General features: G+C 38.7%; 1 protein-coding gene across 1 annotated transcript; it reads right to left on the minus strand.

The window, feature by feature from the left end:
* On the minus strand, nt 1–27,302 carry LOC131434888 (WW domain-containing adapter protein with coiled-coil homolog). Its single transcript, XM_058602129.1, has 11 exons — nt 26,725–27,302; nt 26,420–26,444; nt 17,255–17,360; nt 17,021–17,200; nt 16,477–16,948; nt 16,215–16,420; nt 15,440–16,142; nt 15,131–15,369; nt 13,784–13,959; nt 13,576–13,703; nt 1–1,236 (listed from the first exon to the last, which is right to left on the minus strand). The coding sequence occupies exons 1-11, from the start codon at nt 26,766–26,768 to the stop codon at nt 1,155–1,157; spliced, it is 2,361 nt and encodes a 786-aa protein (XP_058458112.1). The 5' UTR covers nt 26,769–27,302; the 3' UTR covers nt 1–1,154.
* Nucleotides 27,303–27,794: the final 492 nt, after the last annotated feature.

Here is a 27,794-nt window from a genome sequence, read left to right on the forward strand (position 1 = left end):
TTTTCTGTATTTGATTTAAATATATTTTGTTGTATTATTTCATATTACTAAACTTCACTATTTTACCTATGACTTATTCTCCATTTTTCCGCTTGTTGACGAGATAATCCAGATTTACTTTACTTTGTCTTTCGCTAGCCTGCATCCAAGCTACGTTATTTTCGCAGAGCGGATGTCGCTTTCAACAAAAGAAACTATTGTTGATTTAATTGCAGTACTTACTTTGTTGAGTTGTTATGTTTTGCTATATTATTTTCCCGATATTTGTCTGTATGTATTTACTGTTTAGGTTATTCAAAAAATGTACTTCACTTTCAAAATGGTAGAGGGCTGAGTTTCTGTTGCAACGACGGGTCGAACGTGTGTCAGTTTCTTTTAGTGTGAAGTTTTATTCATTTTATTTAGTTCGAAAACTTTTTACTAATTTATTGAATTTACGCTTTACTCTGCCTTAATGATAACTTATAGTTTAATGAAATATACATGAATATTAGACTACTTTTTAGCATTTTGTTTCGTTTTCTCTAGAAAGTGAATCTATGTATCAGTTTTCAACTTATCTGTTGCAACTACTCTCATTTTTTTCCTTCTAAACAGTTCGCGAAAGAATGTTGTAAATCCGTTTTGGGGTCGAAAGGAAGGATTAATGCAGAACAGTTTGGGGAAATAGGCTAGGTGTGCTGGTGATTCTTTTTGCAGAGAACATGAAAACGAACAATATGATTAATTGCTTTTCACAAAACTAAAAAACTTTGCCCATTCGTTTTGCATAAATATATGTAATAATAGTAACAGTTTAAAAATCATATATTTGATGATTCATACCAGTTCTACTGCCTTGGACTGCCCTCCTTTGCCCGACGGTTTTGCGATCATACTATTATCAAAGAGTCGATTTTCTCTTCGTAGATATTTGTGTGTATTTTAGTGTAAATGATTCAGCTTCATTCTTGCATTTTCGAACAGTGGTTTTCAGAAAATTTATACATGGTTGTTCTTAACCTTGTTTGACGCATTTTCCATAATGCAGCAGTGTAAGGCATGCAATAGGTAGCGTTACATTAGTTCGTCTCGATCTTCCTTTAAAAAGAAAGGATGATTTTTTTTAGTTTTTTTTATGTTTTAGTATAAATTTAACTTTTTATTTAATAGCGCTATAGATCATCAGACGACATAAAAGAGTTTTGCGATTTCAGCTCCTCTAATCTACGAATTTGTTGTCGTAGATACATAATTCTGAAAATAAAAGGAATAAAAAAGGCATTAATACATAGTAAAAGTAGTGTCACTTCGATCCTCTTATAGAAAATAAATTTAAAAATGTTTCATAATTTCCATATTACCACTCCGAATAGCAAGGGGGTAAAAAGTTACGCGGACTACCATGGGTACTGTTCAGTGTATTGATTCAAAAAAGACAACCCACATAAGCAGAATAACCCATAGTCCTTTTTTTCTCTTCTTTTTTATCGACAAAATAAAATTCATTGTTTTTCTTGAAGCGTTACCGAACGCACGCGTTTTTTATTATTCCGGTAGATGAAATGTTAACAAAATACAGTCCACACGAACATTTTTGGTCCTTCATGACCGAATTGATTTTGAACCACGAATAAGTGATTTTTACGAAAAAAGTATCGCGAAAAAGTTATAAAATTGAACATTCGATCGTAGTGTCGGTCGGGTGTAGCGGGGCTATTGTTCGTAAGCAAAGCCAGCGCTCGTTACCGGAATAGAAGATAAAAGCGATGTCAGTACAACATTCACCGAAAAGTAAATCAGATACAGATCCCCTTTTTACGCCTATAAAAGATCAATTTCGTGAGAAGTGAAAGAAAATCGAAACAAAAGCGATGGAGGAACAATTTAAAGGAAAACTAACCCGCATTCGAGATGCGTTGTATGAACCAGACGATGTGCTGAATCCTAACCTCAAAAATCTCCATTTCCTTCAATTACATTTGAAAACGGTTGAATCATGCCATAAGCAATACGAGTTTCAGAACGCCATCTACAGTCTTGCTATGTCGGATGAAAGACGTGATGAACAGGAAGATCGATATGTTGTGTTCGAGATGCTTTACAACGATTTAAGCATTCGATTGAATTCATTGATTGCGTCAGCAATGAAAGTAGAAGATCGGGTGACAGTAAGCTCACATGTAGTACCAGCCACTGCAGTGGCTACGACTCATTTGCCGCCTTTAAATGTTCCATTACCGAGTTTTGATGGAAGCTACGAGAACTGGTTTTCATTCAAATGTATCTTTCAAACAATAATGGCACGGTATGAGAATGAGTCTCCAGCAATTAAACTTTATCACCTTCGGAATTCTTTGATTGGGAAGGCAGCTGGAATCATAGATCAAGATTTAATGAACAATAACGACTATGATGCAGCATGGGCTTTGCTTACTCGTCGATTTGAGGACAGGCGACTAATCATTGACAAACACATTGAAGCCCTTTTCAATCTTCCAATTATAATGAAGGAAAGTTCTGGAGATTTGAGGAAACTAGTAGACACCTGCTCCAAAAATATCGATGCACTGAAAAATTTGGAACTACCTTTGGAACGATTGAGCGAACAAATGCTGATTAACGAAATTTCTACAAAATTGGATAAAGATACCCGAAAAGCGTGGGAAATGTGGTAGATTACCGGCCAATTGCCGACATACGATGCGACGCTTGAGTTTTTAAAGGATCGGTGTAGATTATTGGAGAAAATAGATACGAATACAAAAGTAACAACCGAAAAAACTAAACAATTACGCTCCGCAGCCAAATGTAATACACTCGTTGCGACAGTGGTAGCAAAGTGTCTTGTGCGTCAAGACACTCATGAATTGTGGAAATGCGAACAGTTCAAAAAGAGCCGTGTCAGCGAAAAGTACAATTTGTTGCGAAAAATTGGATCCTGTTTTAACTGTCTACAAAGAGGGCACCGCACCAATCAGTGTCCATCATCAAGTTCGTGTAAAAAGTGCGGCAAACGGCATCACACACAGCTACATCTTGAAGATGTTAAATCAGATGTTCACCAGAACCAAATGAAATCAGAATCGGAAGCCGCTTCCAAAGCCTGTTTAGATGAACGGCAAGGACGGAATGATGTCGACACATCTAAAACTGAAACAATCTCTACACTCTGTGCTCAGATTAATTCAATCCAAAAGCAAACTCTTTTATCGACAGCGATTATAATGGTATTTGATTGCGGTGGTGTTCTTCATCCATGTAGAGCTTTGCCTGATTCTGCCTCAAAGTCACATTTTATAACGGAGCGATTTGTGAATCTTCTTAAACTACAAAAAGAATCTGTGAGTTTTTCTGTAAACGGTTTCAACGGAGTTAATACTCGTGTGCGATTTATCGTACAAGTAAGAAATGAATCGCGTGTTAATAATTTCAGCGTAAACATTGCTCCTAAAATCATGGCAGATTTGCCTGAGCGGACCCAGCATTTTACAAGAAACATCGCATCGACATGCTGATTGGTGCAGAAGTGTTTTGGAAATTGATTAAGGCAGATTGCATACACTTAGCTCCAGGGCTCCCAACTCTCAGAGACACCGAGTTCGGTTGGATCGTTGGTGGTGCTATACAAAACCGCTATGCGACTAATATTCATACACTTTGCACGGTGAAAGAAGACATAATCAGCGAAAAGAAGACATAATCATTCAATCAGCGGAAAAATGATCTTGGTGACTCATGGCATTGCGACGTTATCTAAACCTTGATCGACGGCTAAACAAGGAACCGCTTTAGAAAAAAAAATACACGGAGTTCATTCACGAATATGAACGCCTGGGACACAAGCATCAAGTGAATGTTGTGCAGGACGGGCGTTTTGGTCCATCATATTTTATTTCTCATCACTGCATATTAAAACCGAGTAGCACAACAACAAAGCTGAGAGTCGTTTTCGACGGCTCTGCTAAAACGAGTACAGGCACATCTTTGAACGACGTGTTAATGATAGGACCTACTGTTCAAAACGAGTTGGTAGCTATCCTTATGAATTTTAGATGTTTCAGATATGTCTTCACGGCGGATATACCGAAAATGTACCGTCAAGTCGGTATTCATACAGATGAAGCAAAATTCCAACGTATCATATGGAGGGATGATCCGTCACAGCCTTTGAAGGTATTCGAGTTACAGACCGTAACCTACGGGTTAGCTTCGTCGCCATTTCATGCTACAATGGCACTAAATCAGTTGGCTGAAGATTCCGAAAGCAAATATCCGTTGGCAACAAAGGTTGTAAGAAAGTGTTTTTATATCGACGATGTTTTGACAGGTGCACAATCTTTAGAAGCAACATTACAATTGCAAAGTGAATTGACAGAGTTGCTTAAAGACGGATGTTTTGACGCTCATAAATGGTGTTCGAATTCGACAGCGGTTTTAGAAGGTATCCCAGAGGAACTTCGGGGAACTGCTTTGAACATGGCAGATATTGATTCAAAAACTATCATCAAGACTCTTGGCGTAGCTTGGAATCCTACAAAAGATTGGTTTTCGTTCACGGTTACACCATCAGATCGAAACTCTTCCGAAGTACTTACTCGAAGGCAAATCCTGGGGTGGAATCATGTAAGGTGATAAGTGACTATCACCTCCTGGTGATAACGAGGTGATCACCAGAATGTTTGGAATCACCGAAGGTGATCACTTTTCCTATCACCATCACCGCTGATTGAGCCAACTTCACTCCATTTATCACCTGTCAAGAAACGTCAATTTTTCAGGAGTAAAATATGAATGTGGCGTATACCGTTGATATTAGGAGGAGTAACATATGAAAGTGGCGTATACCCATATAATATTTTAAAATCTAAAGTTTTATTCCTTCAGTTTTCAATTTTTTTCATCAATTCGAGTCATGTTTATCAAAGATGATTTGTATGGATCGAAGATTAACGTTGAAAAAAATTACCTGCGCACAAACAAATAAAAAAAATCACTTGTTGGTTTAATTTAGCGCCGATTTTTATTTTTCAATGGAAATCAATGTCACAGTCAATTCTTTGGGATAAATTTGCTAGCTTTGAAATGACACGAATTGTTAGATCTTCTTGATGTTTCACAACGGATGGCATTCCTCTCGAATGAGAAAGATCCGTTAAATAATTTCTTGTATAGTTTTTATTCACTTTACGATTATGGCATTTCACAGAGCTTTCAAATGCTACCTCCATTTTGGAAATTTTACCCACCGGTACTACGAATATCCACTATGATTAGCAGCAACTAATTGTCCAAAAATATTGCCTTATTTAGTTCAACTCACAAGAAGAAAATTATGAACGCAGTTTAATCTTATTTACTCGTTCAGCTGAACGAGACTGATATGTCGCTTACTAAGTCACGGCCATCTAATTCTACTGAAAATGTTAGCATAGATTTTTTTATGTTACGTTATGTGCAACAGGAGATGTCTACATTCATAAACTTATCACTTTTCCAGAAAGCAATTTATCTTTGACTTTACGAATACCCCAATGATATTCTTTCAAATAATAATTAGAACATAAATGAATTGATTTAATTGATAAATACTACCGTTCATTCTATGAATTCTTTAAACTATATAAACTAAGTTACTTTTCATTTTGGTATTTAATTTTGACACAATATGAGTACGAATTTCATTAAAAAAATTATCCTCTCCGACCAATATTGGTAAGTTATTTTTATATCAGTGGCTTAAAATTCACCTAACGGACAATAATTTATAAAGCCACTTCTCAAAAAATCAAATCACTACTGAAAGTGATAACTAAATTGCTATCACCTCTATTTTGACATGAAGGTGATTAAATCGTGGTGACTATCACCTTACGTAATGCCAACGTTTGATAGTGATGTTAGCCTCTCAGCAGTGGTGACAGAACTTGGTGATTATCACCTTACGTGATTCCAAATTTTCAAAAGTGATAATCACTTGGTGATAACGAATTTTTGATCCAATGGAATAATTGGTCCAGTTGTGACGGAAGCCAAGTTAATTCTCCGAGAGATATGTTCACAGAATGCAGAGTGGGATGATCCAGTATCAGAAATAATCGCTGGAAGATTTTTCGTGAAGAATTGCCAGTATTGAATGAACTTCAAATTTTGAGATGGATTCTTGCTGAAGATGTGAGCATCGTTGAATTGCACGGATTCTGTGATTCTTTTAATCAAGCTTATGGTTCCTGCCCATACACGAGGCTCGTTTATGCGAATGGATCTTCAACAATGAGACTAATTTGCAGTAAATCTAGAATCTTACCGAAGGCAGAGGCTAAAACTAAACCGATAACGACGACGAGATCGGAGCTTCTTGCGGCGGTACTTCTTTCTCGCTCGGTGAATTAGTTCCTTGCATCGGTGGATCTGATTTTTCATTCAATTAATTTGTGGAGTGATTCTCAAATCGCCTTGTGTTGGCTTCGTAAACCACCTGCCGAGCTGGAACGTTTTGTTTCGAACAAAGTTATTGAAATACAACGACTAACATCTGAATTTCAATGGCGCTATATAGCCACTGATATGAACCCTGCGGATATTATATCACGTGGCGAACATCCTTGTAAATTGATCGAAAGACGCTTGTGGTGGGACGGACCATTTTCACTGCTGGAATTGACCTTCCTGACGATGCACCTTCGCTTTCAGACGACGATCTTCCAGAGTTGAAACAGACCGTTGTGCTTGCACTGGTAGCCTGGTGATATCTACTGAAAAACTGGTACGAGCAGAAAAGATTATCGTGAGATTAGTAGAAGCAGAGATGTTTCAACCGGAATTAGTGACATTAAGGAAGAATAGTAACGGTAGACATCGCCTTCGAGGATTGGCTCCATTCATCGATACCGAAGACGGTATTCTCAGAGTCGGCGGGCGTATCAAACATGCCTTTATTCCTTTCGAAAGTCGCCATCAAATGTTATTACCACCTAAACACCCTGTGACTGAGAAATTGATTCGTCATTTACATCAAGAAAATCTTCATGTCGGACAGAAAGGACTACTCGCTATAGTCAGGCAGCGGTTTTTGGCCATTGCAGGCAAAATCAACTATCAGAAAGGTAATAAGAAATTGCATTACATGTTTTCGAGCTAATCCCAAAAAGGCAACTCAGCTGATGGGTGATTTGCCATCCTATCGAGTTCAATCCGCACCAGCATTTCTGACAACCGGTATCGATTTTCTGGCCCGTTTTGTATAAAGTCTTCAACTGTAGCAAGAAAACCTATGATATTGAAAAGATATGTTTCTCTTTTCGTTTGTATGTGCACTAGAGTCATGCACTTAGAGCTCGTTTCGGATTTGACTACGGATTCTCTTCTCGCAGCATTGAAACGGTTCGTAAGTCGACGAGGATTAGTGAGCACTATTTACTCTGATAATGCCACTAATTTTGTTGGCGCATCTAATGAGTTAGAACAGTTGCGACTGTTATTTGAAGACAAGGCGCATCAAGCAGATTTAAGTAATTTCTGTACAAGTCGAAGCATTGTTTGGAGATCGGCGTGACGCTGTTTCCTGAAAACGGCGGAGGCGGCGCGATTCGGCGTAATCAATTATAAACATATTAAAAATTTTAATATTGATTCACACAGGACAATTTCTCTATCTTATTGTTTTGTCGACCTACAATCAAAGATCCTAATGTTTATGTGATCCATTAAAGCCAACGTAGTGAATAGAGATGGTAAATGGTTTCGAATGCATCGAATTAGAAGAGAAATTGAGATGAGTATAAGTGCGATTATTTGGAGATGGTTGACTATTGTTTAAATAAATATTTCATTCATATACAAAGGGTTTTTTTATTATGAGCAAGAAATATGAAGTTTTATTCGGAACTATTTTTCAAATCGCTTTTTACATAGTTGATAATTATCATGTATAAAAATCGTTTTATCAACTCAAAAAATAAGTATATCTTTTTCGTACGTATGTAATTAACATAAAATCGAGTTGGCGCTCAAATTCATTCAGATATCAAAAATAAAATTCAAATTTTAATTACTTCACATTTGTAACGATTTCTTATAAAAACGGGTAAATTCATTTGAAAAGTCATAGTAGAAGTAGAAGAAAATGTTTTTACTTTGAGTTGGTAACGTTGATCTTAATTTATTGTGCGAAAACTAACGTTTATTTAGAATGGAGCATGAAACTTTGTTCAATACCATTTTTCAAATGCCCGGAAATAACAAATAAAGTATCCAAAATAAATGGTACTCGATCGCTAAACATTCTAGTACCCGAGAAATCAACACTACACTGGTTTCTAAAAAAATGTTAATCCGAAAAAACCTAACATTATTTTTTTTTCGGAAGAACCCTCCTTTTCTTGGTTCCATTTTTCATTTTCAGATGTCGCGACCGATAATGTTGCGATAATGTGCCAATAGCTCAAAACCTTTTAAATAAAGACAGAAAATAGACTTTGAATCAAATGACATTGGCTTCGGTTGACAACGGTAGTACTGAGTTTCAGTATAAGTAGGAGGAAAGTGACTGTACTGTAATTTTCAATGAATTTTCATGAAAACTGTAAACAATTTTCCACATTGACAAAATCATTTTTTCGGCTGATGTAATATTATCGGCGGCACGATTAAAATGGGATAACCGGCGCGCTGATCATCTTTTTCTTAAATTGGCGGCGTGTCGAAATTATCGGCGGCGGCGGCGTGGCGCGGCGGCGCACAGCTCTAATTTAAACGAGCTGTTACGGAGATTTGTCCTCTGCCTTTGGATGTGGACGAACGTTCTGGAGATTGAAATGAAGGATTTCAACGCGGGGAGCATGTTCAGTGTATTGATTCAAAAAAGACAACCCACATAAGCAGAATAACCCATAGTACTATTTTTCTCTTCTTTTTTATCGACAAAATAAAATTCGTTGTTTTTCTTGAAGCGTTACCGAACGCGTTTTTTATTATTCCGATAGATGAAATGTTAACAAAATACAGTCCACACGAACAGGTACCATGAAAAGTGGACTACCATAATTAGTGACTGACTATATCTATAGTGGGTACCATAATTAGTGACTTAACCATTTCTGGATCGATTTCAAAAACTTTTTTTACCATAAATTCATTTGAAATAAATCCATTTAAAACGATGAAAAACAGAATATTCTATTCAAAGTTATTATAAAAAGTGCCAACTGAAGTTTGTTGAAAAAAAGTGGGAACTCTTACTTTGGCTGGCCATATCTCAGTTGTTAAAAGTCCGATTTTGAAAATTTGTATATCATTAGACATATACGTTTATCACAACATAAATGGAACAGAAAATTATTCAATTACACTTTGTTAATGAAAGTTATGATCAAAAACGTAACCAAAAGTCCAAGCATAAATTATCGAAAACTTCGTATTTTCGACATATTTTTAAATTCAAAGCGACCAATACCAATAGATTGCAATTTATTTATTTATTAATTTATTTATTTATTGTAAAATCAACAGACACGATGTGGTCCTAATGATTAATTGTAGTACTATGTAAGAATTTGGGCCTTGTTTTATGCCGTGAAAGATTGAAGTCGAACTCAGATGACACTCGATTGAATGACCGTTGTATGCCGATAATTGCCTCGTTTAGAGAATTTTAGAAATCATTTTCAACTTTACTGAAAATGTCTCAAAAAATTCGATATTTTCACAGAAGTTTTAAAATATTAAAAGTAGCTAACCGCTAACCGACTAAATTTACTTTCAGCTATTTCGATCCGCAGCGGTTGCAACGGCTAATCATGTGGCAATTTCGAGCACCATGCCCGAAGTGTAGACATTTCATGCAGTGAGTTATATCTCTGCGTTTGTTGCGGTAGGGTTCCCATTTCACGATGACATGATCGATGTGGCCTTCAGTTTCTTAAGCTGCTTCAACGTGGTCGTACCTCTCTTGAAGTGAATTAGGTACAATGCGTCTCTGTACGTGCGTTTATCCTCTTCTCGACGTTTCATTCGATGAATTGTCAGAGCCGGGTTTTTAAGTTTTGATAAGGGGTCCATCAGTGACTCTTAGCTGACTAACGGAAGTCCTCTCAGCACAACTTTGTATGGTTTTTCACTCGGCTTGTCATGAGTGAAAAATTCAGCTTTCGTTTCCTGGAGATGATTCATTATCAGATCATACTCGTGCTGTGAGTTGCAAAGCAACTTGGTCCCAAAGCTGCATAACTTGAATGTTGGTGCGACATTCAATGAATGTAGAGCCTTCCGCAATGAGTGATAATCTGCATTGGCAACCATCAACGGTGGAAGCTTGATTTTCCTGGTCACTGTTTTCCAAGTGGCATTATCCATATTATCCGGATCGGCATCCGGATTGATATCAATATCCAGTGAAGCGTAGGTGTTCATTGTAGCCACTGACACATGGCTGACAGATGATTTTCTGGAACTTGTAGTTCCAGACCGTCCCGAACTATCTCTCTCACAATCGGTCGCTTTAAGCGACATCTTCTCCAATTCACTCGTATGTATCGAAGTTTTAACTGTGTACTCGTTGAAAACAAACCACAGAATGATTATATTGATCGATTTTCGACCACTGTTCCCTTTTTATACGCATTCAGATGATGATATGTTCCTGACTACCTCAAAATCGTCGTTCTTGCGCGAAAAGGCCAAGCAAAAGTAAAGAGTTTTCCGCGTTGTTTTCAAAGTTTTAGAAAATTTAATTTATGAGTTGTTTGTGGTTATCTCACTCTGTTCAAAATTATATCCTAAATTCCTGATCATATTTTTGATGAAATAGTGAAAGAATTATGTTGCTGCCGTTAATACAAGTCGAGATATTCACGACAGAGGTGGAAATAAGCCCATTTTGTGCATGAAAACGTGAATCAAGATTTCCGATTGTGAATCAAAAAACAGCACACCGTGAATTAAAAAATTTGGTATCAAAACTAAAATTGCGATTGTGTTTTGAATTGTGGAAAATGAAATTGAAGACCTTTTTAAATTCTAATTAAAAACCAAAATTTATCTTATCAAAAATCATTCGTTTCAAAATTCATTCTAACATCTACAATAAATATGTGATATGAAAAGATAATACTACCTATTTTTATTTACTGTGGATCAAAAAATTAGCTTATTTCCGGCCCTGATTCACGATTAAGTTCTACCCATTCTTCCATAAGGCTAATTTTGAAAAGGCACCCCATAGTAAAGCTGCTACGATCAAACTACGATGAGAGCTACGATCAAACTTATGAGTTTCTGGAACCTGAAGCTTTTCATAACGAATCAGACATGATAGTCCTCATCAAATTCCAAGCTTAGACGAGGAGAATATGTACAACTTCAGATAGAAACTAAGGAGTGTATCGAAAATAAGCTATCCACAAAAATTTGTGTTGTACGCATGTACTTGTGATAGTTTTTATGCTCAGATCACAGCATGCTGTGTGTTTGGCTGTCAGCTTTCATTTGTTTACTTGTTTGTGCGGTTGAAATTCTGCGTTTTCAAAATGCCGCGTATTGAAAAGGAAGTGAAAATTAAGATTCTGGACAGATGGACAAATGAGAAGGGTATTACTATGCGAAAATTGGCGAAGCGGTTTGGAATTCATCATGCCAGTGTTAAAACCATCATTAATAAGTTTGGGAAATACTATTCTTTGGATGAGCTACCAGGAAGAGGCAGAAAACCCGGTTCTTCCAATCCGAAACTGGACCAGAAAGTGGTATCTCTAATCATGAAGAACAAATCAATGTCAATACGTGATTTGGCCAAAAAAGCAGGAACGAGTGTCGGAATGATCCAGTGTATCATGATGCGAAATCACCTGAAGACCAACAAGAAGCCGAAAATCTCGAAACAAAGTGTAGACCAGAAGAAGCGAGCAGCAACAAGGGCCCGGAAATTGTATTCACGTCTTTTGTAGTGTACGGATGCATGCGTTTTGATGGACGATGAGACTCATGTAAAAGAGGACTCAAAAATTCTTCCAGGTCTACAATACTCTAATGTCGTCGTTAAGGAGAATGTAAGCGATGCGGGCAGGTCGATTCAAGAGGAAAAATTCGGTCGAAAGGTACTGGTATGGCAAGCAATATGTTCCTGTGGTTTGAAGTCAACCATTTTTTACACTACCGGAACTATAAATGCAGAAATCTATCGATCTGAGTGTCTCCAGGAGAGATTGCTGCCTTTATATAAGAAGCATAGTACACCTCCACTGTTTTGGCAGGATTTAGCGTCGGCTCACTATGCCAAAACCACTCTCAATTGACTTGCGGAAAAGGGTATAAATTTTCAGCTTCGACCCATCGAACGTTACTGGGCAATCGTGAAGAGGGTCTTCAAGAAGACTAAGGCAGCTGGGAACATGCAGGAGTTCAAACAAATTTGGGCTCAAGCGTCCAAAAAATGCGATGCAACATTTGTCCGGAACTTGATGATGAGCGTTCGATCAAAAGATCGAGAATTCGCGAAGGAATAACCTAAATTTCATCCGGTTTTCTTTATGCTCAAGTTTAACCTCGAACAATAAAGGATCAATCTTTAGTTTGAATAAAATATCGTTTTTTATCATAATTTGAAAGAAAAATTTGAGGATAGCTTATTTTCGATACACTCCTTATTCCCATACACGGCAAAATCGTTGCGATAAACACTACCAACGCTATTATTGGGAACAACGAATCGTATCTGGTAAAACATCCATGCAATAACATTGAGAAAAACAATATTTATGACATACAAAATCTTTTCAACAACTCCAACGACAAATGTCTCCATCCAATATTACGAGGAAATCCTGGTACTTGTATCTTCACAAAACCATCAACGCTCTCGAAGTTCAAATCAGTCGAAAACCTTGGAGTAGTGATAAAAAACTCCATTGAACCAACACTTATGCAGAACAGTTTTGGATCAAGAAATCTGACAGAAACATACCTATCATTCGAAAATTGTACCATAAAACGCAGTTCAACAGCAAGATTTTCAAAGGAGAACTAAACCCGCTATTCTTCCACTCCATCTAGTGAACGTAAATGAATCAGAATTAATATCTGAGCCCATCACCAATTTGGAACTGTTACACGTACATAACCGTCATAAGCTAGAGCATCTAGTAACCATTACAAAAAGGACTAGAGTATTTAACGTTGGAGCCATAGTTTTAATCACATGCCTCGCTCACCGTTTTTCGTTTTTCCTGTCTATAATTCAGCTCATGAGGAATCCATTTTCCCACCTTCTAAATATTTTCCATGACGTGTGGATCAGAAATTTCTTGGCGAGTAATGTTTAACGTCTCCACTATCTGTTTTTGAGTTTGGGTCTTCATTCAACAATTCTTGCGATTCGACATTTGAATTTTTTATTGTTTGTAACACTATAATCCCCATTTCTGAATCATTTAAACCAACGTTCACAAGCCGGAACCGATAGAGCTTCTCCGTAATTTTCAACAAGAATTCGATTGAATTCAGCAGCAACAAAACAAAGCAACGAGTCAACACATCGTAAAAAGTATTAAAAAATAAGAGGATCTTTACGACACACGAGCTACCATGAAAACGAGTACTTACTTTTGCTCTTGCAGTGTTGCAGTGATTTCCGTTATTCTAACTAAACTCCTAGCACATTTTAAATCTGCCGATACTTTGCTGCACTGTAGATCACCCAAAATGTGAGCTTCTTCCGACAGCTTTTGAATCTATTAGGGCGAAAAAACACACACACACACACACGATTATTCATGTCATGCTACTGTTGTTAGTTGAAAAAAAAGCATACCGTTTTCTCCAGTATCTCCGACGGCCATCCCGTCACGTGGGATATCAGATCAGCGCGGAAGTACTTTGCTAAACTGGGAGTTAGATTCGGTCCCTGAGATCGGCCACTTTGGGACGAGGTCATCACACCCTGCAGACTGCTGACGGTACTTGTCGTGGTCGTGCTCGTTCCTTCCACTAGTTAATAGGGAAAAAATATCACAATTAAAAAAACTCCCAACATGATGTAGACTATTCTATAATAACAATAGCATTAGAGAACGCCAGTTATCAGGACCAATTGAGGTTGCAAAATGAAGTAACATACTTGGGAACAAAACACGGGAGCCTAAAAAAAGGCTGAAATACGAAAGGCGGAATAACGAAAGACCGAAATAAATAAGGCCGACGATGTTCTTACCTACCACATAAAGCCGATAATTCGGAAAGCCAAAGCATAATAGGCCGAAATATGTATATATATGATACTAATTATTTTCGTTGATTTAATTTTTCACCGGTTTTTAGCGTTGTATAGTGCTGTGTTATAATTGTGGTACAAGTTTCGGCCTTCTGAGTTTCGGCTTTCAATGATGTACGACTTTTTGTGTTTTCCGCCTTTCGTATCTCGGCCTTTTGTAGTACACCCCAACACACAGTGGTCCGAAACGAGAATTTTACGGTGCATCTTTAAATGTAAAAGGTCATCCATGTGTGGACAGGGTGGCCCATGTTAGGACTAAAATCTGATTTCTAACCTTTTTGAAATCATTTTTATATGATCGTTTTTTTACCAAGAACTAGTCAACCTTTAAATAACAATATTCAATAAATACCAGATTGATAAAATATAAATCTTATGCTATTTCTAATACGTCATGAAATAAAAATCTGAGTAGAAATCAGTGAGGGTGTTATTTTTGAAAATCATTTGAATTTAGTTGTCATCTCTGAGAAAATTGAGTTCTCAAAAATTGTACATAACATACATTTGCTGATATCAACGAACTGATTCGAATGGTATATGATACTTTATCCTCCGGAACTTACTTCAAAAATCTACACGAGAAGGGGAAAAAACAATCATAACTAATGATAGCTTAAATGGAAAATCTCAGTTTAGTTTCAGTTTCTTTATGTTGATTACAAACAAAATTTGTGAACACGCCAATTACAAAAAAAAACTGATTAACTAAATATTTGTGTCTCGCTAATTTCCTGTTTCGGAGCACTGTGTCTAGTTAGCATTGGCCCTGGCCAGACAAAAGTTTGCATACGTTTGTCTCAAAGTTAAATGTTATACAAACTTTCATTCCAAGACAAAGTTCGCGAGGAAATTGTCCAATATTTTTCACACTCTACTACTTACACTTCCTATGATCCGGTAGTACAAGGTCCATCTCTTGAGTAGGGGTCGGGGGACCATCGCCACTAAGTAGTTGACTGCTGTTGCTACCACCGCTCAGATTCGCCATCGAGTTCGACGAGTTCAGATTGTTGGACTGATGGTTGCTGTGATTCAGCAACCCGCTGCAGCCGGTTGTCATAGGGGTTGAGGGATGCGACAAGTTAGAAACGTTGTACAGAGGTGAGTTCAGTGCATGTTCTCTATGACATTGAAAAAAAAAACGAACGATTCTAGTTTCAATAAAAAGTAATATGAACTAATAAGGCTTACCGTAAACTGTTTGATCCGATGCTACCATCAACCGAAGATCCAACGGCTGTTCCGTTTGGATTCTGTTGCCTCGACTGCATCAGCAAAGCATTGTTGATAGTTTGCAGCGCCTTCTGAGGGTTTAGCTCATTGTGCTCTATCGTTTTATTGCCGGTAATCTGCGACAGAATTTTTGGCAATCCAGCTAACGACGACACGCTGGAAGCAGAGCCAGGTACACTTGATGAATGTGGAGAATGACCTAACTGTTGCTGTTGTGGATGCTGTTGATTCTGCTGCAGATGATGATGTTGGGATCCCGGTGGACCAGGGGTATTCGAACTAAGCATCATATCGCCACTTGAACTCAGCATGTGCTGTTGCTGCTGCTGTTGTTGTTGTTGATGATGTTGTTGCTGCTGCAGTACGGATGGAGACGAAGTTGACGCCGGTGTCGGGTAGGCAGATGTTGTGGATTGTGATTGTGGCTGATGCTGGGAGTGCGCTGGCATAGCTATTCCACTCTGGGTGGCCATAGGATTCGATAGTAAACGGGGTAGCTGATTAGCCATCAGACCAGCTCCTCCAGCATTGCCATCATTATTGCCAGCAGCGCTATTGTTAGCGCCATGTCCTTGCTGGTTTGTCGGAGTACTAGAATGCGAATAGTTTGCTTCTGAAGTTGGTGTCGAATCGCCTGGACTGATGTCCATGTCTTGATTATCTGGAAAATGTAAATATGGTAAAAAAAATGTAAAAGAATACGACTAAGCGGCTAGATTTTGATGAAATTCACCATCATGTCTCCTTCTGTGGGATTCATGCGCCGGCCACCGTGTCCTTGAGGAGCTACTTTTACTGCTGGAATGCTTGCCATACACCGCCGATCGGCTGTTGGCTGAAGACGAGTACCGATCTTCGCGATCCCGGTCATTTCGCTCCCGATCTCTGTCACGATCTTTATCCCTATATTCACGATGCTGTTCTTTCGATATCATCCGACTAAACGATAAAAAGATATTGTTTGCAACATACCGGATTCGTGTTCTAAAACTTACCTTTCTTTTTCGACCCATTCCCTTGGTTTTTCCCATTGGGATACCTCGGTTTTGCAGTTGTAGTAATACTTTTTTCCAGACGAGCTTACATGTTCACTCCAGTCACCGACGCGATTAACTCGGTCGCCGCCTACACCACTGTTAGTTCCACCTGTGCCACTAACACCTACATTGCTGCCACTACCACTACCGCCACTACCTCCACCACCACCACCACCACTATTTCCTCCAACACCACCTCCTACACCACCACGGTCTCGCTCACGATCTCTTAGGCGATCCCGATCACGTTCCCTCTCACGCTCTCGTTCACTTCGTTCACGTTCTCGGTCCCGCTCACGATCATCCGAGTTTGAGCTGGAGCCACCACGTTTCTCTGACACGGATAGTTTCAAGCGTCGGTCATGATTTGACCGATGATCTGACTCACGATCTCCGCGACTGCGTTTGTCTTTTGGCGATCGAAGAGAATCTATGTGAAACAAATGGACTTAGTCCTCAAATTGGCCAACGAAATGATTGAACTTTTGTCGTTGATACGCACCTGAATATTTATCCTTTTTATAGTCCCGATCACGATCTTTGTCTCGTAATTTACTCATCCCGTACTGATACCGATCACCGCCGCCTCGATCCCGATCCCTGTCTCGTTCCCGGTCACGATCTCGATCCCGATCACGATCCCTAGGTGAGTCCAGGTCGGGTGAAATAGATTTATAGTTGCCTGGAAAGAGAAACATTGCAATAACTGATCGCACAGCCTATATGATTTACGTACCATTGTTCATCGAGCCTCCTGCCGGAGAATTATCCCGGTCGCGCCCATAGCCTGATCGACTAGCCTCTCGTTCGTAGTCCCTTTTGGAGGAGCTGTACTTGGAGTTCTGTTGAATAGAAAAAAAAACCTATATTATCATACTGCATATAACTGTTTGGCTAGAGTTAACTGTTTAGCTAAAAAAATCTCGCAAAAAGAAATACAATAGCCAAAGTATGACGTCCTGATACTACGAAATGGTACGTTGTCCTTACTAATATCATAGATGTCGATAACATTCAATTTGATTAAAAACATTTCTGACACATCAGATTTCAGTGTATATTCAGTGTATATATTATGTAAAAATCGTCATAATGAATATTTTTTATACATCGAAGCCTATAAAAATATATGTTTCCGGTAAACTGAAAATGATCTCCACAAAATTTTTTTTGTAAGTTGTCACAATGGCAGCAGTCCCTTGCTTCAGTTCTACATGGTCCATGACAAGATTTGCTTCTATGAGCTTCTATTTTAAATCAACACACAGACGTTCCTAGGCTATGGTGCCCACTTGGTCACTGTTTTTTGTGCTGATTTTATAAAATTGTTGATAAGTGTATTCATGTCTTATGAATTTAGTTGCAGTTTTCGTCATCATTGTGTATTGGTTTGTTTTATTTTTTAATATGTATATTGTACATACCTCCACATATACATACACACACATACATAGGTAGATACATACATACATACATACATACATTCATACATACAGGGCTTTTTGTGGAAGGACGCAAGGACACACAGTGCCCCTCACGAAAATTTCGAAAATATTATTTTGACTCATCTGGGCATTTTTAAGCTTATCATACTTATCAATTCGTAAATGACTTTGATCATCAACTAGCCAGAACCAACAAATCGGAATAATGTTGATATCAATCTTGATGATTTCCTCCCTGCCATCAACCATACGGAAGTTGGGATTTTTAACATCCAAATTTGGAAGCTGCTTTAAAATTTGATACGCATGTTGTAAACAAAAGTTACTATTTTATAACAATAAAAACTGATTAATAGCTCTGCTATTGGGAGCGGGTCATTGCGCCGAAAGCCATTTCGCCGAAAGTCGTTTCGCCGAATAGGTCATTTCGCCGAAAGTCGTTTCGCCGAAAGGGTCATTTCGCCGAAAGAGTAATTTCGAATACATCAAATTATTTTTTTGTGTTATTATGCCTTCTGTATAACTGATGTGGCGCAGCCACATAACCGAAGCCAAGATGGCTCGGCGGCATAAAGCCGCCGAGGCGACGCCGGCTGAGTTGGCCGCCGACCCGCCGTCGGAAGCGGCGGCTTCTTGCATACAAACCTGTAACCGCCTCGTTTGCCCGGTCTACTCAATATCTCATTCCACTGTATTTCATGGTACACAAACCACCAATAAACGTCAGAGATGAACTTGTTTTGCCGTTCATCTGCTGCCATTGTGTGAAACCCAATTGAGATACGTTCATTCCACTTAATTTCCACTTTAAACTATTAATAAGGGCCGGTAGTATGAAAACCGTTCCGGGACCGTGCATAGGACGCTGGTCTTACAAGACAGCTGTCGTATGTTCGAGCCCCGACCTGGAAGGACTCTTAGTGTCAGTAGGATCCATAGTACTAGCCATGCAATGATTCTGTACGCTAAGAATCGGCTGCGAAGTCTGTTGAAATAGAAAGGCCAAATTCCACGGAAGGAATGTAATGCCAAGACTTTGCTAGTATGAAAATAAACATAAAACAAAGCTCAGTTAAGTCCTACCGGCCTCTCCGACCCCGGATGTTGGAGCGTAATGCAACCAACATTTTATTCAAGTCGTTCCAAATCTTATTCTTTTAATTCAATAATGAAGGTAAAAACTGTAACACATATCTTTATCAAATTGTAACGCAAATTGATTGTGTCTGACGATGTTTGCAACACCGTCAAGCCCATCAACCACGAGAGGGAAAATGATCTCCACAAAAGCCACTAAAAATTCGATTCGATATTTGCTTTCCAAATACATCTGACGAGACATTGACAATGACAACTTTTCAATTTATATGCTTCGAAGTGCAAAAAAGTTTTTTATTAAGAAATCGGATGAACTAGAACCCGTTGCGAGTGTAATTGACATGTATGATAGTAGTAAGGAGGATATTTGAATAGAACATACCTCTCCTGCTGACGAGTAATTTGTTCAATCGAATATCATCTGCATTCGACTTCAATTTTCACGTAATACAACCAGGCCCGTACCCAGGATTTCATTTGGGTGGGGCCTAAAGATTAAAAAATTATGTACCTAATTCTCGGTTTTTAACATACACTTTAAACTTTTCCACTTTTTTTCCGTATATATTGTATTACATTTCATTTCGTTTACTTTCATGTTATTTCTGTAACACATGTCGGAGATATTCTAAACAATTACCCCCCCCCCCCCACCTAGAGGGGGGGCCCCTCTCTAGGTACGAGACTGGATACAACAAAAGTCAACTTTTTACTTAGTGTTAGAAGTTGTCCTTAGGAGTCTGTTGAGTTTACAATAAACAAAAACAAAGTAGGAAGGATTTGACATCTTCAAACGCATACGTAATACTCGAACACCATTCCGTGCACCATGGAAAAAAGTTGGATCCCGCACAATTCGACAATCGCTTAAAACGAGACTCGTGTCGATTGGTGCCAGGAAATGTTACGATGGCGGTGCATCACCCGGTGAAGTGGTCAACGATTTTCGACGTTGAAGCATTCAAAAATCATGTTTTTGAGTTACCATCTTCACATTGGCGGAAAAGGTTTTTCTGATTGGTTCGAACGCATGCAAAAGTGTATTGATAATTATGGAGAACACTTCGAAAAGCAATAAAGCCATTTTCACTTAAAAATGTTTGTTTTCATACGCTATTCCCGAAATACAATTAGTGGTCTTCGTATCATTAAAGCAAGCGAGAGCTCTCGTCTTACTAGCAGAATTTCAAAAACATAGAACAATCCGCGACTTTCATAGTTCAATAGTTCAGATGAGTGCTACTGTGGGCAAAAAGTAGTAAAACTTTTGAATTATTTTTTGTGTGTCGCGAGGAAGTGTTTTTGATTGGTACAAGTTGTTCAAAGAGGACCGAGAACGCGTTGACGACGAACCATGTCCAGGACGTCAACATCAACTGATGATGAGCACGTCAATAAAATCAAGGAATTGGTGCTTTGGTTGGAAAACGACTGGACAATGCGCAATTTAGGCCCCAATGTGGTTCTTAGCTTCTTGTCCAGTAACTCCTATCCCTACCTCTCCGCGGTGCCGGTTGGGGTACGAGTAACCATAGGAAAGATCGGGTAACCAACCCCGGTGGGACCTTGGTCGTATGCTGACAGGGAAGGGGGGGATTTGCGAGCCTACCCGAGTGTCCGTTTCCCATGTTGGGGCGGCTCGAAACAGCGTCTTTTCTCCATGTTAGGAGCGGCTGATTACCGTCCTTGTGTCAGTGTGGGACTCGAAACAGTGCTGACACGAAGGCCCTCCGGCGAGACATGGGGTTGCTGCAGGCCTAACAAGCCGCCCGGAGAATACATGTTACGTACAATCAGGATATCAATACGACTCGTAATAATCGGCAAAGACCTAGGCGACGAACAAAGGACTATGACTGGAAGCTTGGCACATGGAAAAGAACAGCTATGGCAGACTATGCACGAATACGGTTTTCCGGATACACTGACGCGATTGAGCAAAGCAACGATGGATAGAGTGATGGGCTACGTTCGAGTATCTGGGACGCTCTCGAGTCCTTTCGAATCTCGGAGAGGGTATGGCAAGGTGATGTATCTCTTGTATCTTGTTCAATATTGGTTTGAAAGGTGTGATTTGAAGAGCGAAGATCAACACGAGTGGCACGATCTTCCGAAAGCCCGTACAACTTTTTGGCTTCGCTGACGATATTGATATTGTGACACGTAACCTTGAGAAGATGATGGAAACATACATCGAACTATAAGCTGAAGCTAGGCGTATCGGACTGGCCATAAATGCGTCAAAAACAAAATACATGAGAGGAAGAGGCTCTAGAGAAGAAACACTACGCCTCATACCACGAATATTGATAGACGGTGACGATATCGAGGTGGTTGACGAGTTCGTGTATTTGGGCACATTAGTGACCGCCGATAATGACACCAGCAGAGAAATTCAGAGACGTATTTTGGCAGGAAGCGCGCGTACTTTGGACTCAGAAAACCCTTCGTTCGAGAAAAGTACGCCACCGGACGAAATTGACCATCTACAAAACGCTTATTGGACCGGTTGTTCTCTATGACCACGAGACCTGGACTATGTTGGTAGAGTACCAACGCGCCCTTAGTGTTTTCGAAAGAAAGGTATTGAGGACCATCTATGGCGTAGTGCAGATGGAAGACAAAACGTGGAGACGGCGTATGAATCACGAATTGCAACAGCTGCTAGGAGAATCACAGCTAAAATCGGACGTCTACGATGGGCTGGGCATGTCATAAGGATGTCGGACGACAGACCAGTGAAAATGGTTCTTGAATCCAACCCAACTGAAAGATGATTTGGGCCTAAGAAAAGTAAAAGCACGATTGGTTCTAAAATCACCCCATTTTTTTCGAAAAACAGCGTCGACTACCAGGATATGTTACCTGATTTAGCTCCGTGTGACTTCTGGCTATTCAGCAAACTCAAACGACCGCTCCGGGGAAACCGTTTTAAGTCAATTGAAGACATCAAACATGAATCGCTACGCGCATTGAAGGCTATTCTGGCAATTGACTTTAACAACTGTTTCGGGGTTGAAAAAAACGTTAATACAAGTGTATTGGGCCGGGGGGTATTACCTTGAGGGACGACATATATTTGGAAGAATAAATAGAGAATTTTGAAATTATGAATAAAGTTTGAATAAAGTCTTTCTAACTTTCGCCCGCGCATTTCTAGATAAACGGTGAAGAGCGTATCCAACGAATCTACGTCGTATTGATTCAATTGGGTCCATTGAGGTAGAGAGGGTTCCAAACAATTTGAGATCATCTGCGAAAGATAAGTAGAAAATCCTTCCGAAACATAACCGTCAGCTTCAACAACAAGACGACAATTCCTGAGATATTAGATATGATTGTATCCAAGAAACTCAAGAAACGTTCAAAGTCGTTTCAAATGTCCCGGGGACTGGAAAAACGTTGGAACAAGGGCCGGGATTTCATAAGCTGCCTGTAATGTACCTGTTCTATACCAGTCACTTGAGTATATTGTCCTAGATGAACATTCAGTGCGAGCGGCGATCAGGTCATTGAAAACTTCAACTTCTTTAGGATCTGACGGCATTCCGGCAATCATCCTAAGGAAATGCTACAATCTTGCACTCAAACTCCTCTGCAATATATGTTTTGAATGTCGCTTACCACGGGATAGTTTCCAACACTTTGAAATCATCTTTTATGAATCCGATTCATAAGAAACTAAACTTCTGAAGTTTTCAACTCCTTGTCAAGCGACACCCAGACTGATGTGATATATACCGATCTCTCTTCTGTATAGATAGAATTAAGAACGACAGCTAAATTGGACCGACTTCGGCATTGGTTCATATATTCTTCGTTGAATTAAACCTTATCTCTACGATCGTTAAGTTAGACGATTATGTTTCCGAAGATTTTCTTTCCTAATCTGGAATTCCAAAAGGTTCATGAAATACTCATCAGCGAAGATTGTTTGGCACGTCAGGAAAGACTTCGGTGCTTATTACAAGTGTATTGCAAATAGCAATAACTTTATGTCTGCTTAGCGGTTTAAATTGAACTGTTTAAGTTTGCATTAAGCAGTTCAATTTGAACAGCTCTGCACTGACGAGTCTAAGACGAAACATAAAGATAGCGAAGAGCTTCTCATAATGGTGTGGAACCAATCGAATGAGATTACGTTTTCGCGGAAAAATTGCCTCTCAAATTCAATTATCAAATCCGGGGTTCGGCAAGAACGTATGTGAAAGATCTAGGAGTGTTTTTTGATAAACAATTGGCGTTTAAACAGCATATAAACTACGAAGGCATTTTGCTGCTTGGGGTTTGTAATGAGAATAAGCAAGCACTTCACAGGCATCAACTGCCTGAGATCCTTATACTGCTAACTAGTCCGCTATAGCCTCAAGCATCGCTCTGTTGTATGGAAACCTCACTTTTCTTCGTTTATCTGTGCGGCACACCAATTATGGAACGAATGGTGCTATGTTTTTGGCCATATGGTTGTCGTTGCCGGGCCACAAGCAGAAGCTGTCAAATACAGCTTTGACCAGAAAGAAGAAGGTGCTATGCGTTGCCTTCAACTATCATTTGACTAAACTTCGTCTGGATTTTAATTTTCATTTACTGCGCAATCGAATTAAATCTAACTTTATACATATGATTAAAAGCTATTATTAGGACCATACAGCGTCTATTGATTTTAGGCAACAAACAAACAAATAAAAAAAAACAGACGTTCCTCTAGTCTCAGTGATAGAAATAAAGTACAGAACAGTGTAGTGAGCAAAACAGCAGAGAGGAAAATAAGACCGTTTAGAGATGAGCAAACATCTAACAAACATGTTCAGCTCAAAAGTTAACTTCAGAAAAAGCTGTATTCGATCTTCAGTAATCGGAATTGAAATCTTGTTAAAGGAAGCCTCGACGTAAACAAAATATAAGTGCTGCCGTTGAACAAACGAAATGATGCAATATACATTCAATTTCTGAAAGAACACGAAGCGGAGGTAGCTAATCTCACAACGGAAACTAACAAAGACCACTGCTTTGTCAAGTATAACATACCCGAAGTATTGTTAGGTTCTTTCCATCGATACAAAAGAGCTGTTTCCCTGGCCTACGGAATGGTGTTCGCTCATTACATATGCGTTTGGAAAGGTTTACTTGCTTTGTTACCAAAAGCGGGAGATTTCAATTCAAATCGTTGATATCATACGAGAATCACCCGGCCACTTGCAAGTGCTGTCTAAAACCCACCTAGTTCGGTAGGCTTTTGCAAAATCGGACAAATAAACATCTACTTCCAAGTGCAACAACTTTTCTATATCCAAGACAGCATACAAACTGGCAACAAAACATTACAAAAAAGTATGTCGGAGGACTAACAATGACACCAACATTTCGAAAAACAATTAAGTTGAAAATAATACAAAGAAAACTAATGATACTTTCAACGACGAATCTACGGATGAAAGTGCGATTAACGAACTCCATGACTCGTTGAAAAGTAGAGACTTCAGAAGAAATGAAAAGGGCATAGAAGAGACCAAACAACAAAAAATACTGTAATGATTCCGTTTATTCATAAACAATAAAAGTCATGTGTTTAACTCTTTAACATTCGACGAAATATCATAATAGTTAAATGGGAAACAAAAATAACTACTAACGAGCAAGCAGTGAGACACCTTCGCAATAATGTAACATAAATATATTGTAAACGTCAGTTGCTCTTGAATCTTTCCCACAAGTGATTCTACTTATTGTTTATTTTAGGAATAGAATTGAATTAGATATGTACTCTTTTTGCAAGGGATGATCAAGAACTTATCCGAACTCAGCATCATTCGGTAGATGTTGTGTAAATCGGTTATGATCTCTAATTGACGTTGGAGACATACAGCATATTCGCTGTGACCGAAGTTACGATAGACTTTGTAGCCAGGCGAAAATTGACATCATTGAAATCAAGTAGAAACATCAAAGGACAAAGATGAATACCTATTTAGAATTCCAAGAGACGAAAACAGCTTTAAAGAAACAATCGTTCAACCTGACAACTAGACGGTGATTGTAGAGATGAGATGAAATCAAAAGACGAACATCGGAACCCAATCATCGAAGGTAGTAAGCTGAGTATTTTTTATATATACCATCTTTTTATGTGCATGTAATCGAATAATTCAGGATGTTGAAGATAGTAGTGTTGTGTGTCAACAATGTATTATTTACAGTGAGTGAAAATATGACCCAGAATAATGAACTCAAACAGTTCCGGTGCAGCACTTGAGGAAGTTGCCTACATTCGTTTATATCTTTTCCCTTTTATACCGGGAGCATAGCAGCGGACTTCTAAAATAGGATGTAGTAAGAGACAATCGAAGGATATAACAAAGTCAGCATTTCTTCGGGATGACTACCGAAATACCATCCGATTCAGCAGTTGTTTGAAGGACGGAATAGATTTAGGGTTGTATATAGTGAACCACACTAAATAAGGAACAACCAAAACAAACCAAAAACATTGTTTCAGTATCACCTGTAGAGTACTATTTAAGGCCCCCGGAATCATTGGAGGAACAACCAAACTTTTTGTTAACGGATAACTTATTTAAATTCCTGTATTTTCTCAGCCACAGAAGTTACGTGACAGTAAACCAGTGAATCAATCCCAAAGGTTACCGAGTAACTGATAATAACAATCTGTAAATAATAAGTGATTCCAGTTATGAATGCAATATTTTTATTTTCATTAAGTGACAAAAATAAGCCTTCAATGTGAAAAATTGATTCAAAATAAAGAAGCTTTAAGTGCACTACGAATGACGTTACCTGTCTGTTCTAGTAAGAATTTGAGTGAAATAAACCTCCAAACAGTAACAAAACTTTCAACTAGTGCAAAACAACACCGTGTTGAAAATGCGATAACTGTAGTTTTCTGTCGTGATCCATTCTCATGAGCTGGAAAAACATGATCACGGCCAGGAAAGCAGCTGAGAAAAACAAAGACGCAACAGAAAATATTGTTCAGGTCCAACTCCAGAGTATATTTTGTTCAATTAACCATCAACAAATAGGTGCGGTGGGCGGTAGAAAACGTATTCAGATAGAGAATGAAGAGCAAGAGAAAGAACAAAAACTATTCAGTAGTGAGGAGGCAAAATGTCGACAAAATAAGCTAGTTGTCAATGTCCAATCCTGAAACTATCACTACTCTGTCGGATACCGGTTCTGAATGGTCGCAACTTTCCATTCAAGTCTATTCATTACATACCGATAGTTTTACGTCTTCACAACCAAAGCAAAACATGTTGCAGCCGAAAATCGATTGATTTGACCCCGGGTCCTTGTCAAAAGAAAAAAGAAGCTTTATTTAAGCAAATACTTATAATTACCTGGTATTGATGGGATTGGTGGTATCTGAAAAAAAATGCAAATAAAAAAGAGCAATTAACTATTTTCTCTCGGAAAAATACTGATTTCAAATACACGAAGACGAAGTTTCACCATGACAGAAGAAAATGAAGGCAAATAATTTTACATTCGCCCCGTTTTTTTTCTTGTGCTCCGTGTCAAAATCGCCTTCGTCTTTCGATTACTTTTTTTACTGGCAGAAGACACCCGGAACCATAGGTTTATTCAGTTGGAAATGATTCCGAAGACCTTCCTGATACGAGTAATGAAAAGAAAATAATTTTACCCATCATTCAGTAAACGCTGCGGTTTCCTGGCATGCATTACCATTTAATGCACACAATTGAAAGTTCCCGTTTCTTTTCTGCTAAGGCCCGGTTGATACTTTCCCGTGTGGTGGCCTTGCCACGGGAATCAAATATTTTTGTTCAGAATTTTCGTGTTGCAAAGCTAATTCTTCACAACACTTAACTACTCCACCTTATCAAAAATTGAGTAGAATTGAGGAAGCAGAAAATGGGTTCAACAAAAATTGCAGCAGCCCCTTTTCGTCTCCTTTTCACTCTACTGTATATGTAAAAGTAGTGAAGGAACGGAGGAAGGGCTGATCAGGAAAATTTTCTAGCTTTCCTAAATCAGATAGTGGAACTTGGAGCAATTCCGATATAACAACTTCAAATGCTCTAGAAGCAAGAAGACCCGATTCCCGATTGAAAAGCCTTGCTTCGTTTGGTTGCCACAAAATTTCGGATCTTTTCAGTGCACAATAAAGTCCACGAAACTTTTATAGTTAAAACACTCTTCACTTATTGCTACGCCGCCATCACTGCGATGTGTGAATATACGCGATGAACAACCAAACTCGCTCGGTTCGCTGTCCGCTCATCATTTTACTCTCCCGTTTGCAGTTTGTACTCGATAGAAATCTTTAATGAGTGAAAGAGAAAAGTGATTTTCGCCCAGTTCTTTCAATTTATTAAACGGAGCGAAATGGGTGACAGCTGTACCAAAATATGACATTTGGCTGACGTCTTAAAAAGACAATTCATATTGACGTCTTTTCCACGCAGTCAAATCTTCTGTGGCAATATACACTCGAAAAATAAAATTATTTTAATGCTACGCAGAATATCAAATAGAATTCAAAAAATTCGGTCATATGGAATAAATAGAATTCAAAAGATTTGAAGCAGAGATGCAATTTATACAGATTTCTCTGTATTACACAGCTTTTCAGATTTAATACAGAATGCAGATTTTGTTCAAATTTCCAAAACTTAATACAGATTTACAAAGATTTCACAAAAAGTAATGAAGAAAAATTAAACCTCCCCGTATTAGTTATCAATGTTTATG

The sequence above is a fragment of the Malaya genurostris genome, chromosome 3 (assembly GCF_030247185.1).
Source record: "Malaya genurostris strain Urasoe2022 chromosome 3, Malgen_1.1, whole genome shotgun sequence".
Taxonomy (NCBI): domain Eukaryota; kingdom Metazoa; phylum Arthropoda; class Insecta; order Diptera; family Culicidae; genus Malaya; species Malaya genurostris.

Coding starts and splice junctions, on each gene's coding strand:
- LOC131434888 (XM_058602129.1), bottom strand. CDS start 26,768: ATGGTAATGCATGCCAGGAAACCGCAGCGTTTACTGAATGATGG. Junction 26,445..26,724: donor CAGCGTTTACTGAATGATGG/GTAAAATTATTT, acceptor ATTTTTTTTCAG/ATACCACCAATCCCATCAAT. Junction 13,704..13,783: donor CGGAGATACTGGAGAAAACG/GTATGCTTTTTT, acceptor TCGCCCTAATAG/ATTCAAAAGCTGTCGGAAGA.